At 39.3% G+C, this 13,954-nt stretch overlaps 1 protein-coding gene across 4 annotated transcripts in view; it reads left to right on the top strand.

Annotated features, from left to right (window-relative positions):
• Window positions 1-6,266, top strand: part of Phf8 (PHD finger protein 8) — a 102,165-nt gene extending 95,899 nt beyond the window's left edge. For all 4 annotated transcript variants that reach the window (XM_057759048.1, XM_057759049.1, XM_057759046.1 and 1 more), the window contains 2 exons: window positions 2,457-2,790; window positions 3,796-6,266. In XM_057759048.1, coding sequence (XP_057615031.1) covers window positions 2,457-2,790; window positions 3,796-3,884 — 423 coding nt within the window. In that variant the 3' untranslated portion in view covers window positions 3,885-6,266. The remainder of the gene's footprint in view (window positions 1-2,456; window positions 2,791-3,795) is intronic.
• The last annotated feature ends 7,688 nt before the right edge of the window (window positions 6,267-13,954 follow it).

Below are 13,954 nucleotides of genomic sequence, written 5' to 3'. Positions count from 1 at the left end.
TAAAGGCACTTGCCACCAAGCATGATGACTTAAATTTGATGCCAGGACACTCAGGGTACAAAAAGAGAACGTATTCCTGAAAGTTGTCCTCTGACCTTAACACTTGTGTCAATGGCACCACACATGTGTGCATGTACATGCACAAACATACACAAACAAATGTAAAAAAATAACAGATTTTGGAACAGCTGTCCTAGCTTTACTACTTGGACAAGTTAATTTCTTTTTGTCTCAACTGTTTCATGAGCTTTGTTTAGGATTAAGTGAGGGTATGTGTCTGTGTATGTATGTATGCGTATGTATGTCTGCCTGTCCTCCTTAGAATGACACTTGATATTAATTAAGAATGGCATTTTTGCCTTCAATCTTTAATCATTATGGGTTGGCTATGTGTAAGTAGCCACATAGTGAAATACCATGAATATCAATCACGCAAAAAGTTTAATTTGGTTGGGACCTTGATAGTAGATTTTTCAACAAAGAACTTGGCAACGTGAAAATGCTCCTATCATAAGGTAGTCCACTTGCCACTTACATGCAAAAGAGAATAGCAGCAATAGTGGGAAAATTTAAGCAAAGTAATCTAGATATGAAGACATAATTTATGGAGTCAGACCAGAGAACAAGTGAACAGAATTCTTTTTAGTTTTTCAAGATAGGGTTTCTTTATGTAACATTCCCAGTTGTCCTGGAACTCTATATAGACCAGGCTGGCCTTGAACTCACAAACATCTGCCTGCTGGGATTAAAGGCATGTGCCACCTGAATTCATTCTTAATATGGGTAAGAAAAACGATTTCTGGTAAGGCTGTGGCTGAACAGAGCAAATTCTGAATCTCAACTTGAAAACTTAATTAGATCTGCAATTTTAGGAAAAATAACTTAAGGCTGGAGAGATGGTTCAGTAGTTAAAAGCACTGACTGCTTTTCCAGAGGACCTGGGTTCAATTCCTAGCACCCACATGGTGGCTCACAACCATCTGTAACTCTAGTTCTAGAGGAATTGGCACACTCACACACACATATACATGCAGGCAAAACACAAATGTACATAAACAAAAGGAAAATAACCAAGCCTTTTTGCCCTAGTTTCTTTATCCTTAGAATGGGAGTATAATTCTTCTTATCCTTAAAAGTATTGAGTAATCTAAGAAGAGTGCCTGACATAACACTGACAATGTCATGTCAGAGAACAATGACTAATACCATTAGTCTCATGCTCTAGAAGTTTCTCTGGTAACTATAGTATAGCAAATCTTCTGAAGGCAGGTCTAGGCTTTTGTTGCCAAGAGAAAGCTAAGGGATATATTCATAGAATTGGTATGTGAGTAGTATGTCAGAAAGTAAATTCATTCACATGTTCTCAGCCCCATCTTCCAGGTTCTCAGGACTCCACATGCCCATTATCCAGATACCTACTACACAATGGATAGTAGACCCATAGAGCAATAAGTGGATGAAATACAAGATACTGGAAGAAGTGGCACAACTTCATGTTTATTTATATCATCCAAATTGAGTTATTTGGGGGCCGGGCGGTGGTGGCGCACGCCTTTAATCCCAGCACTCGGGAGGCAGAGGCAGGAGGATCTCTGTGAGTTCGAGACCAGCCTGGTCTACAGAGCTAGTTCCAGGACAGGCTCCAAAAAACCACAGAGAAACCCTGTCTCAAAAAACAAAAACAAAAACAAACAAAAAAAAATTGAGTTATTTGGATTCAGTGACCTAAAAGATTGTCAAGTCCTCTGTTCAAAGAAAAAGATCGGCAAAAGGAAAAAAAGATATTATAAGAAATAGAGAATAATAATTAATTCCTTGCTGAGTTCCTTTCATGTATTAAATATTTTTGTCATTATGTAAGCTTTCTAACAACTCTGAAAAAAAGCACACAAGGCAGCTGATATTCACAAAGGTTAGTAACTTTAATCAAAGTCACGCAATTTAGAAAACAGAAGCCTGGGTTTACTCAGGTTTGCCTTATCCCAAAGCTAACACTTTACTCTCAGTTCATTTTGAGTTAACTACTTTTCCATGAGGGTTTGGGCTTAACTTACTTAATGTCTTTGCACTTCTGTTTTGTTGTTTGTAAAATGTAGACTGTTAAGAGAATTAAATAAGAAAATAAAGTAAACAAAGTATCCAAAGTGCTAGTATAAATTTAGTTATTAGTAATACCCACCGCTCACCAAAACCCGTCTTTGAAATCATTTACAGATTTTCTTGCCATTGTAGTATTAAGTGGTAGTGATGAGTTAAGGATAGATGATGTCAAGAAAATCACTGTAGGTACTGGAAATGCTTTTGTTGCAGGTCCATACAAGATAGATTTAGAAGGAATGAGGAAGAAGTGGCAGGATGCAGAAACTTATTAACCATTGTCTCCTTACTTTCTGAAAAATTTTCCTTTTTCTTTTCTTCACTCTTTAATCTCCCCTCTGACTTGGCTTGTATTTCAGGAACTGCAAAAAGCCCAAAAGAAGAAATCTATCAAGAAGAAGCCTTTGATGAAGGAGGCAGAGCAGCCTCGCCCTCAAGATTCCAATGTTGTTGTGACAGTGTCTGCACCAACGCTGGCTACTACGCCCCAACCTCTCACCTCCTCACCCCAGCCACCTCCTGAGCCTAAACAAGAGGCTCTGTCAGGAAGTCTTGCTGACCATGAGTACACTGCTCGCCCCAACGCCTTTGGCATGGCTCAGGCAAATCGAAGCACCACACCCATGGCCCCTGGAGTCTTCCTGACCCAGAGGCGTCCTTCAGTTGGCTCCCAGAGCAATCAGGCAGGACAAGGTACATGACCCAAATGGGGATTAAAATGAACAATCTTAAAACTCCCTGTTCTAAATCAGGAAGGACCACTGAAAGCCAAACTTCAGGTGCTTATATTTAAGTTTAATAGGTCATGGAGAGGTGACCATAGTGGAGGTTGGATTGGAAGTAGGTAGTCTGTACATCCATAGATTCAGAAAAGAATGGAGAAACACAAACATAGGACCTCAGATCAGAGTAATGAGAGAAATGATAAACAGAAATAATAGTTATGAACATATAGGATGTAAGAAATGATTTGATGTGGGGAGACAGAGGCATGAGAGAGAATTCAAACCCTCCTTTTCCTTTCATTGGTCAGAGCCCAATCCCAAGAGTATGGATGTAGTTCCAGGATACTAAGTTTTCTATGATATTTATGAGTGACTCGAATTGGAGTTTCTAATGAAAGAAGACCCTGAGGATGGCACCTTCAGGAACACTGAACTATAGTTACTAACCCTGGCGGTCAGGATAATGTGAATGACATGGAAGCACATTGACATCCTTACAGAATTTTCTTTTCTTTTTTTTTAAAAAGATTTTTATTTATTATGTATGTAGGTTTCTTCCTTCATGTATCCTGCAGTACAGAAGAGGACACCAGATCTTATTACAATGGTTGTGAGCCACTATGTGGTTGCTGGGAATTGAACTCAGGACCTCTGGAAGAGCAGCCAGTGCTCTATTCCTCTGAGCCATCTCTCCAGCCAACCCTTACAGAATTTTCTAAACAAAATGATTTAAACTCAGAGTCGCGGGGGGGGGGGCAGAAAACTAGAACTATGGTGTTTATGGCTGCTGCAGAGATCCAGAGAAGAACCAAGCATATGGCATTGAATAGAAAGAGTTAAGGATGACTCCTTGACCAATATGACATAAAGATGGAGAACCTTTGTTGAGAGAAACGAAGAAGGGGATGATGCAAGAACAGTTTGTGCTAAAGTTGCTCATAAAGCTTCTGTGTACTTTGCCCCTCCTTTACAGGAAAGCGTCCTAAAAAGGGCCTGGCCACAGCAAAGCAGAGACTCGGCCGCATCCTGAAAATCCACAGAAACGGCAAGTTACTTCTGTGAGCCAAGCCCCATCGTGTCCTACTTCACCCCTTTCACCCCCATTGCCTTCTTCGTTGTCAACTCGGGGCACTTCTGGATCCTATGAGCCCCGGACAAGGTGCATTGTCCTGCTTCATTGGGACTGACCAAAGGCATGGACTATCCCCAACTTCCTTTCTCACTTCTGCTATGAGTATCCTGCCTTCCTTTTCCATACCCATGAATAGCAGCAAGTAAATGGGAGAGGTTTCTAACTGAAAGAATCTTTTCCTGCTCCTCCCACATAATTTCCCTTCCTGTTGGAATTGAAATGTATAATGAGCAGCATAAAGGAAGTCTGGGCCCTTTAGTTTCCCTGCCATGAAGTGCTCAACATTTGCTCCAACTCCAGCCCTGTCTCTAAGCCCGCCCACCTCCACCCATTTTTTTCCTACCCCTTCCTCCCAATCCAGTGGGTATGCCCTACCTTCAGTCTTGTTTCTAAAAGAAGGTTGTGGTCTTTGTCTCCTTTTGCCTCTTTTCATGAGGAAAATGGAGAGAACCTTTATTGCCCTATTATGGGCCATCTCCAGATCTGGCCTAGAAAATCTGACTTTATCAGTCTTTGGGGGGAAAAAAAGGAGATTCCTGTTACTTTTCAAGGTGAGGAAGAAGACAGATGCCCAAGCCTTTGATCGTGACTGTTGCCTAGCCCACCAGAAGAGACTACTTTTGTCTGACTGCACATGAAACCCCATGATGATCTTCAGGAATTTGCCTATATTTTGAGGGCCTGTAGAACATTATCCCCATAGCTATAACTGGGTTCCAGCAGGTACAAACCCAACTCCTAGAAATCCAAAGTACCTGTCATATTGATAACTCTGGCTCTGTAGCCTGCTCCTGCCACCTATACCACAAAGCACAGCCTGAACCTTCTGGAGAGGGTATGGTGAGACAACCTAACCCTGCAGGGTCATTTATCAGGAATCTCCATGCTTCTTTCCCCATCTGAGGTTTAGTCTGAAGAAGACTTTGGGACTCAAATCTTCACCCCTAGACCTTTACTTTTGCAGACCGCAGACCAACATTCAAGCATAGTGCAGATAGGCTATTCAAGTCTGAATTTAGAAACGATGCCCATCTGTGAAGTAGCAGATCTTCTGATCCACTTTTTTTCTCCTTTGTGATTGTCACCATTTTCCAGACAGTGCCCCCACCTCCCGTTTGTCTTGCCTTACTGGCAATCTGGACTTGATGGAGACTGCCCCCTCCGAACAACCCTTTTTGGCACTGCCCAAGTGGGAGTGTCCTCTACCTTCCACTTGTCCTCACCCCAGCTTGCCTAGTGCTTCTGGGGAATTTAACAGCTATGATACAGACCACAGGGAATATGTGAGGCCTCTATGTTATCTTTATGTTTATGCTTCTTTCTTTTTTCTGTAGATCCACCCCCTCATCCTTCATGGAATCGGGGGTACTTTAGCATATTTGCTTTTTCTACCTTGGGGACTCCAGGGGCCAAGCAGTCCTCCTTTAGTCACACCAAAGGCAAAAGGCCTGGCTACCTCCCCCTTAGCAGTGAGGTCCCTACTCCCCTCCTTTCTACTCAGCTTTGCTTGTCTTGGAGATTTCAAGGCAGTAGTGGGGAAGTAAGGGGGAAGCAGGAGAAGCCTCTGACCCTATGTGGGCAACTTCCTGACTAAAGGCCGACTGTTGTCACCAAAAACAGGTCCCTAGCCCTTTCACCCGTTAAAACTCCCTCTTGATCTTTCAAAGGCAGCTAATTGCTAGCACCCTCTCCCCACCCATTCCAGGCCTCTTTTCCCTCTGTTTCTTTGTTAGAAGGTTCTGTGGAGCTGAAACCCAGCCTCTGATGGGGTTTGTTTAGTTTAGTTGGGTTCTCAGAGTCTCCTGTTGTTTTGTATTGTTTCCAATGAAAAGCAAGTTTACCCTCAGAGTTATGCTTTTCCAAAGAAGCTAGTGTGTTTTTGTTGTTGTTGTTATTGTTGTTGTTGTTGTTGTTTTGTTTTGTTTTTATGTTTCAGGTTCTAAGTGAAGTGAGGTGGAGAGGAGTTGGAAATAACCAAGGTTTAGAACATGGTGTGATAGTTACCTCTGATCTGCAATCCCAGCAGAGAGCTGGGGTAGGATAGGAGGGCAGAGAGAAGAGGATTTCTATTCACCTTTAATATATTTTTACAAAAAAGCAAACAATTTAAAAACAAACCCACCGCTTCTGTACATGTCTAAATATATTTTTAGAAGTGGGTAGGATTGTGATTTCTGATGCAGGGCCTTTTTATAAATAGGTTAGAGTAGCATCATCCAGATTTCTCTGTTGTTTGTTCCTCTTGTTTTTTCTTATGTTGTGTTACTAATGTAATTTATATATTTTTTAGATTTCCCTTTCCTGTAGAGATAAAAGTGATTTATCTTGGCAGTTTTGTTGCTTGATGTTATTATTGGTGGAGGTGGTGGAGGTGGTGGTGGTTAAGATATGGGGTTCAGGAAGTTACTTTCCTTTTGTCTCTCATTCATTCAGCAGCTTATTAGTGGGCATTTTCCTGGTGCCCAACATTATACCTGAGATAAGAATTTGGCAGGATCCTGATCTCAAGGACACAGTTTAAACATAAGAAATACATAGTTAAAAGCAAAATAAGCAGAAACTAAAAGGCGCAACATTTCAGTGGTCCTGAGAAGTTCAATGAGAAAGATTTCGATAGTTTTCATGAGCTACTTTTTATTAGCATATACTAATTATATATGATACTGTATTTTTTGACATTTTTATACATGTATATAATATACTTTGATCATATTTATTCCCTCCCATAACTCTTTATTACTCCCTTGCCATTCCTGCTAATCTCCTTCTTTCCAGTCTCCTCTTGCATTATCATGTCTTTTCTTTCTTTGTTGGCCACTGATTTTAACCAGGACTGCTTACAGAAGCATGGGAGGGAGATTATTTACTAGAACATGAGTACCTTACCAGTTAAGAAAGTATCTCTTTCTCCCCAGCAACTCTCAGCTGCATTCAAATCCTTAGTGATGGATGGGTCCTTGTGGTCCCCTCCCTTCTCCATGACAGAATGCTGGCAAGCCCAATCTTTTGCAGGTCTTCTGCTTGATAAACAGCTGCTGAGAGTTCAAGTGCCACAGCTATGTCATATCTGTTAGAAACTATTCCACAACAATTCACTGCTTCCTCCAGGTCATATGAGTTCCTTCCTCCCCTCTTTCATATTATTCCCTTCATCTTATAAATGTCCATTTATATACCCTTAGGCATATAGATGTCCTATTTAGGTTCAGCTTTCAATAGTCTTATTCTCAGCATGTTGATCAGTTATGAGAACAAGGTAACCCCTACTCCATTGTTCCATGGTCTATTTTTTCACTGGTTACAGCTATGCTCTTATTTCTGTGACTGGAAATGTTTTCTCTGATACCTCCCCAGCACTTGTGATATGAATAATCTTGATTGATTACTGTGCTTAAGTGCAATTGGGGGAATATAATCATAAGAGATAACAAGTATTACTCTTAGTGCTTTATGTATATTGACTTATTCCATACATACTGTATCAGTTTGCCTTCTATTGATGTGGTAGAAACTGTTTCCAAAAGGAACTTGGAGAGGAAAGGGTTTATTTGGCTTATTAATTAAGGGAAGCCAGGGTAGGAACCTGGAGGTAGGAACTAAAGGAAAGGCCATTGAGGAATGCTGCTTACTGGCTTGCTTTCCATGGCTTGCTCGTCCTGCTTTCGTCTAGAACCCAGGGACACATGCCCAGGGATGGCACTGCCCATATCAGTTATTAATCATGAAAATGCCCTAAAAACTTACTTGCAGGCCAATCTGATGGAGGATTTTTCTCAGTTGAAGTTCCCTGTTCCCAGATGACCCTGGCTTCTGTCAAGTTGATGAAAAACCTGCCAGCATAATTGACCTCTTTTCCGATTGATACACAAATATGTCATTATTAAGCCATAACCATTCCCTTTTGTTTATTCCCAAGATCTCATGTTTATCATAATATAAAACCAAGTGTAACTTTAAAAATCCCATAATCTTTAAATTTTCAACACTTTAAAAGTCCAAGTTCTCTTTAAAATATAGTCTCTCAAATCTGGGCTTGTGTAAAATCAAAATCTGATTGACAGGGAAGAACCACAATAGACACTATAAAATAAAAGCAAAACCAACATCCAGCAATATAAATCAAATTTTGTAGCCCAGTGTTGCACATCTGTGATTCACCTACAATCTTCTGGGCCCCAAAGGGCTTGTGCAACTTCTTTTTCCTGTCTGTCATCCACAGCATAATTAGCATGTCTCATAAATTCTGGCTAGCTCCAAGGCCACTCCTGGTATCTATTTCTGTCCTAGTTCTCCTTCTGTTGCTGTGATTAAGACTATGACCAAAACAACTTGAGAAATAAAGGGTTTATTTCAGCTTACAGGTATAGGTAATAGTCCATCACTGAGGGATGTCAAAGTGGGAACTTAAGGCAGAATAAAGCAGAGGTCATGGAGGAACACTGCTCAACAATTGCTCCTCATGGCTTGCTCAGCCTGCCGTCTTAATACAAGTTAGGACCACATGCTGCAGGAATTGAGGTGGTACCATCCACAGTACGATGGGCCCTTCCACGTCAGTCATTAAGAAAATGCTCCACAGCTCCCATGGGCCATTCTAATGGACACAGTTCCTCATTTGAGATTTCCTCTTGCCAGATATGTCTACTTTTGTTTTTGTTTTTTTGTCAAGTTGACAAAAACGAACATCAGCACTCTGAACCAACTTCCTCAATAAGAAAATTCCAGGACAGGCTCCAAAGCCATAGAGAAACCCTGTCTCGAAAAACCAAAAAAAAAAAAAAAAAAAAGAAAAGAAAATTACAAAAACTGAGAGGTGGTGGCACATGCCTTTAATCCCAGCACTTGGGAGACAGAGGCAGACAGATCTCTATGAGTTCGAGGCCAGCCTGGTCTACAAGAGCTACTTCCAAGACAGGCTCTAAAGCTACAGAGAAAACAAAAAACAAAAAGAAGAAAATAACAAAGTAACTTTTAAGCATCACAAATGTAGTAAATTGAGCCGGGCGGTGGTGGCGCACGCCTTTAATCCCAGCACTAGGGAGGCAGAGACAGGCGGATCTCTGGGAGTTCGAGGCCAGCCTGGTCTACAAGAGCTAGTTCCGGGACGGGCACCAAAGCTACAGAGAAACCCTGTCTCGAAAAACCAAAAAAAAAAATGTAGTAAGTTTTGGGACCAGCTTTATTCTTAACAACTTGTTCTACCACCTCTTATAGCCATTTATTAATTGGTGGTATTGCGTTAGTTTACCTAGTATATCATTTAATTTCCCTAACCATGTGATAATTAGCCCTAGTTTTCAGTTAACAAGACTGAAGTGGTCTTCCACAGCAGAATCTGTCTGATTCCAAAAATCATGTCCTTTTCTCCTTCACTGTGTTAGAAAATCATTTTGAGTCTCAAATCCAATAGATTTATTGATTACCTGTTGTGTGTCCAAGCTATAGCACAGAGAGTTGTATCCTGATGAATACCTCCAGGGTGATCAGAGGCAGGTGGATCTTTGTGAGTTTAAGGCTAGGCTGGTTTACAGAGTGAGTTCCAGGACAGCCCAGGCTACACAGAGAAACCCTATCTCAAGAAAAAAAAGAAGAACCTTGCTTCCAAATCACCAACACCCTGACTAAGTTCTCTGACCTGGGGCACGCTTATTACTATCTGGTCATCACCTAGTAAGGTAAGTTTTGAGCCTAGTATGGTGCTACACCACACTTTTAATCCCCATACTTGCAAGGCAGAGAGATATGCAGATCTCTGCATTCAAGGTCAGCCTGGGTTTCCCTAGCTAGTTCTAAGCCAAACGGCTACATAGAGAGGCCCTATCTCAAAAAACTAATAAAAATTTGAACCCAATTTAAGATTTCTTTCGTCTTCAAGGTTTCAAATCTATAGGTCTGGAGTGAAGCTCTTCAGGTTTGACACCTATTGTCCAAATGACTACTTTTACTTCCTACAGTCAAATAGTTTTGGACAGAGAAACTTTAGATAGAGAAAATTCATGTCTGACACACAGGGAATGATGTCTTCTAATAGAAAGAAAACAAGATACTGGAAGATTTTAGAATCTCTGCAGGAGTAATAGACTAGTTTATTTTTGCTATTAACTTCCACTACCTCTGAAAGGGTAAACACTGTTACCAGCTTCATGTCAGAGAATAGAAATGAAATTTGATCGGCTTACTCTCTAGTACAAGCAGGAGATCCCTTCAGATCAGAGGCTTCTGTCTAAAAATGGAAGATAACAATTTCAGTCTACTCTCTTTCCAGAACTGAGTTGAAGCGTAAGTCTTTATGACTAAGTAATTTAGTAGAGTGTCTTAGGGAGAAGCATGTGTAAAGAAATTCAATATAACTGTAGCTGTAACTTCAAGGATAAGCAGAATCTCTATGAATATGTAGTTTGAGAAGGTATACAATCATAATTAGTTTTAGGACATAATACTTAATTTAAAACTTGAGATAATGGAAGATAAGTAATTTTAACGTTTGTCAAAAGACCTGATTGTCCCATTAATGACAGCCATTGAAAGATGACCCTATAATTACCAAGGAAAATTAATTCAAACTCCTGCTCCCAAATCTTTTGGCTCAGATGGTTTTACTAGATAATTGTAAGAAATCTTTCAAAAACTTAACATTTCTACACAAGTTCTTTCAGAAAATAGAAAAGTATTTTTCAATACGCCCTGTTCAGCTAATAGTTATCAAAATCAGATAGTACAAGGAAATCTGTGTGGGCATATATTCTTCATAAAATATTAACAAATAGAATTCACCAGTATATTAAAAATACACCATACATAAGTGGAGTACATTTAAAAGGTGCGCAGTTGGTGTTTTAAAAATCATTCTAATCTACCATATAAGTAAATAAAAAAAATCACATTAATTTTGTTTTATAAATCAGTGCAGAAAATAACATTCAACAAAATTCTGTACACATTCATAATAAAGGAACTTAAACTAGGAGAATATCTGCCTTCACTTGGGCTTCTAAAACAAAATACCACAGAATAAGCAGTCTAAGCAGTTTTCAAGGTTCTGGAGGCCAGGAAGGCAGAAGAGTTCGAGCATGATTGGTTTCTGGTAAGAACCATTGTTTGTTTTATTGAGTTGTTTTAAATCATGCTCAGTCAGTCATTGTAATGGAGTCACATAAATAATCTTAATTACGGAAAGCAAAATTTTAATCACATAAACTATTACTTTGTCATTTTTACCATCTCTTAATTCTATGCAATAATGAAAAAGTATTAAACTTCTATATCCATGCATATTCAAATATAAAGTAGTATGAGGGACTGGAGAAATGGCTCAGTGGTTAGGAGCACTTGTTCTCTCTGAGGACCCAGATTCAATGCCCCAGCACCCACACAGCATCTAACAGTCACCCATAACTGCAGTTTCAGGGGACCTTTGAAAGCACCAAGCATGCACATGGTACACAGATACATATTCAAGCAAAATACTTATACACATAAAAATAAAAAAGTAATATGAGCAATATATAATACAAAAATATCTCTCAATTTCCATGGGCAACTATAGCGAATACTGTGTTAGAACTATAAACTGGAGCAAGAAAAGAAACAAAATTGATAACATATACACCATAAGGAAACAATACAGTTACTCAAGAATCAGCTGCAATGCTGACTACTAAGCATGGGGCCTGCCCTGAAGTATAGTTGATAATACTCAGTTCACTCCATTAAAGAAAACTGTCCCTTTTTCAGAAGCTATCATTTGAAAAAAGCTTCTTGGCTAGGGGTAGAAATTTGTGAGAATGTCTCCTTAAAGCTGGGATTTTTGTCTGGATTGACTTTGTGCAAGATTTGGGCATGCTGTCACAGACTGTTTTTAATAAAGGATATGAAGTTCGGTGAGTATGGTGCAGGGAGGAGTTGGCAAAGAATATGATAGAAAAATATATAAAATTCATGAAAATGGGAGTGTATTAATGATGGTACTTCATATTTGTATACATCATACTTAAATATTTAATTTTTAAAGAATCTATTGCATGGTACTGGAGAAGTAGCTCAGACTCAAGAGTGCTTACTGCTTTTGCACAAGTATGTTTCTTTTCCACCACCCATTACATCTGGTGGCTCACAGCCACCTATAACTCCAGCTTCAGGGGATCCTAAGGGTTCCTTTTGGCTTCTGTGAATGGACACACACATTTAAAAATATTTTTAAAAATTGTTGGTATGGCAGGCTGGAGAGATGGCTCAGTGGTTAAAAGCACTGGTTGTTTTTCCAAAGGTCCTGAGTTCAATTTCTGGCAACCACATGGTGACTCACGACCATCTGTAATGAGATCTGGCACCTTCTTCTGGCCTATAGGCAGATACTGTATGTATAATAAATAAGTAAAAAAAAATTGTTGGCATGAGCCAAGTGTGGCAGCACATACCTTTATTCCCAAAATGCAGGAGGCAGAGGCAGGTGGATCTCTTGAGTTTGAGGCCAGCCTAGTCTATAAATGAGTTCCAGGACAGCGAAGACTTTTACACAAGAAACTGTTTCAAAAACAAAAACAAAGAAGTGTTGGCGTGAATAGTGACAGAAATCTGCCAAACACTCACACACACATAAAATATTTTAAGGGAATCTGCTGCATGCATGCTTACAGACAGGATCTGGAAGTTAATGAAAATTGTCTCATCAAATCAAGCACCTCTGCTGTTCAAATTTTGTACTCCAGAGCAGCAGAGTTGTTTTTTTGTTGTTGTTGTTTTGTTTTTTGTTTTTTGTTTTTTTTTTTTTTAGCTTGCAAGCTACTTTTTTGCTATATCTTCATTTGGTGGTTTGATAGGTAGGAGTGAGGATAGAACAAATGTGAGATTTCTTGTAAGGGTACTAAACCTATCTGAAAGGGTCCCACCTTCATAATACCATCTAAACCTGATTACCTTATGAAGATCCCACCTTCTAAATCCATCATGGTATTTGAGATTTTAACTAATGAATTTGGGAGTAGGAGTACATAAACATTCAGTCTGTGACAACTTTCTAAACTTGGCAAGTATTTACAAAGGTATAACATTTAATATTCCCAAGATTAGACACAAGGATGGCTCTTACCACTGTTTGTATTCAGCTTACTATAGAAGCCAGACCAATTAGCGAAGCATAGTAAGTAAAAGGCATCCATATTGGAAAGGAAGAGATAAAGTTTTTATTTGCAGATATGATGGTTGTATGCAATATTCTACGAAACTTCTGAGATTTGATAAGTAACTTCAGAAAGGCTGCAGTATACAAGATCACATATAAAAGAACTGTAGTTCTCTTAACTAGACCTTTATACTTTGAAGATGAAATTTAAGAAGTATATAAATGTGTTAATTGAACACAAAAAGTTTTCTAAAATTCCTAATGAAACATAATCAGGTCTTATATGATGAAAATTCTGATGAAAGGTTTTTAAAGTTCTAAAAAATAAGTTCATTGTTTAGAAGATAAGAATAGCAGTTCTGCCAGGCGCTGGTGACGCACGCCTTTAATCCCAGCACTCGGGAGGCAGAGGCAGGTGGATCTCTGGGAGTTCGAGGCCAGCTTGGTCTACAAGAGCTAGTGCCAGGACAGGTTCCAAAGCTACAGAGAAACCCTATCTCGAAAAACAAAACAAAAAAAAAGGATAGCAGTTCTTCCAAGTTCGTTTATAAGCATAATGTGATTCTAATAAAAGTTTTCAGCATATTTGATATTCCCAAGATTATTCTGATGACTATGGAAAAGCAAAGGAATTATGGTAGCTATAGTGTGTTGAATGTTGATCTTCGAGAAGACTTGACTACATTTGCACCCCTATAGCCATCCTATCACATTGATTTTATTTAGTAAAATGTTCTTGGAAAATACAACTAATCAAAAGATCACAAAAGGAAACCATCCTGGATCATCTGAATGACCCCCAAATCTAATGAAAATGCTTTTTATAAGAACCAGTGAAAACACAGACACAAAAGCCATGTGAAAATGGAGTCAGAGATT

The sequence above is a fragment of the Chionomys nivalis genome, chromosome X (assembly GCF_950005125.1).
Source record: "Chionomys nivalis chromosome X, mChiNiv1.1, whole genome shotgun sequence".
NCBI lineage: Eukaryota > Metazoa > Chordata > Mammalia > Rodentia > Cricetidae > Chionomys > Chionomys nivalis.
The sequence above is the reverse complement of the archived record's forward strand: the minus strand, read 5'-3'. Positions and strand labels throughout refer to the sequence as shown.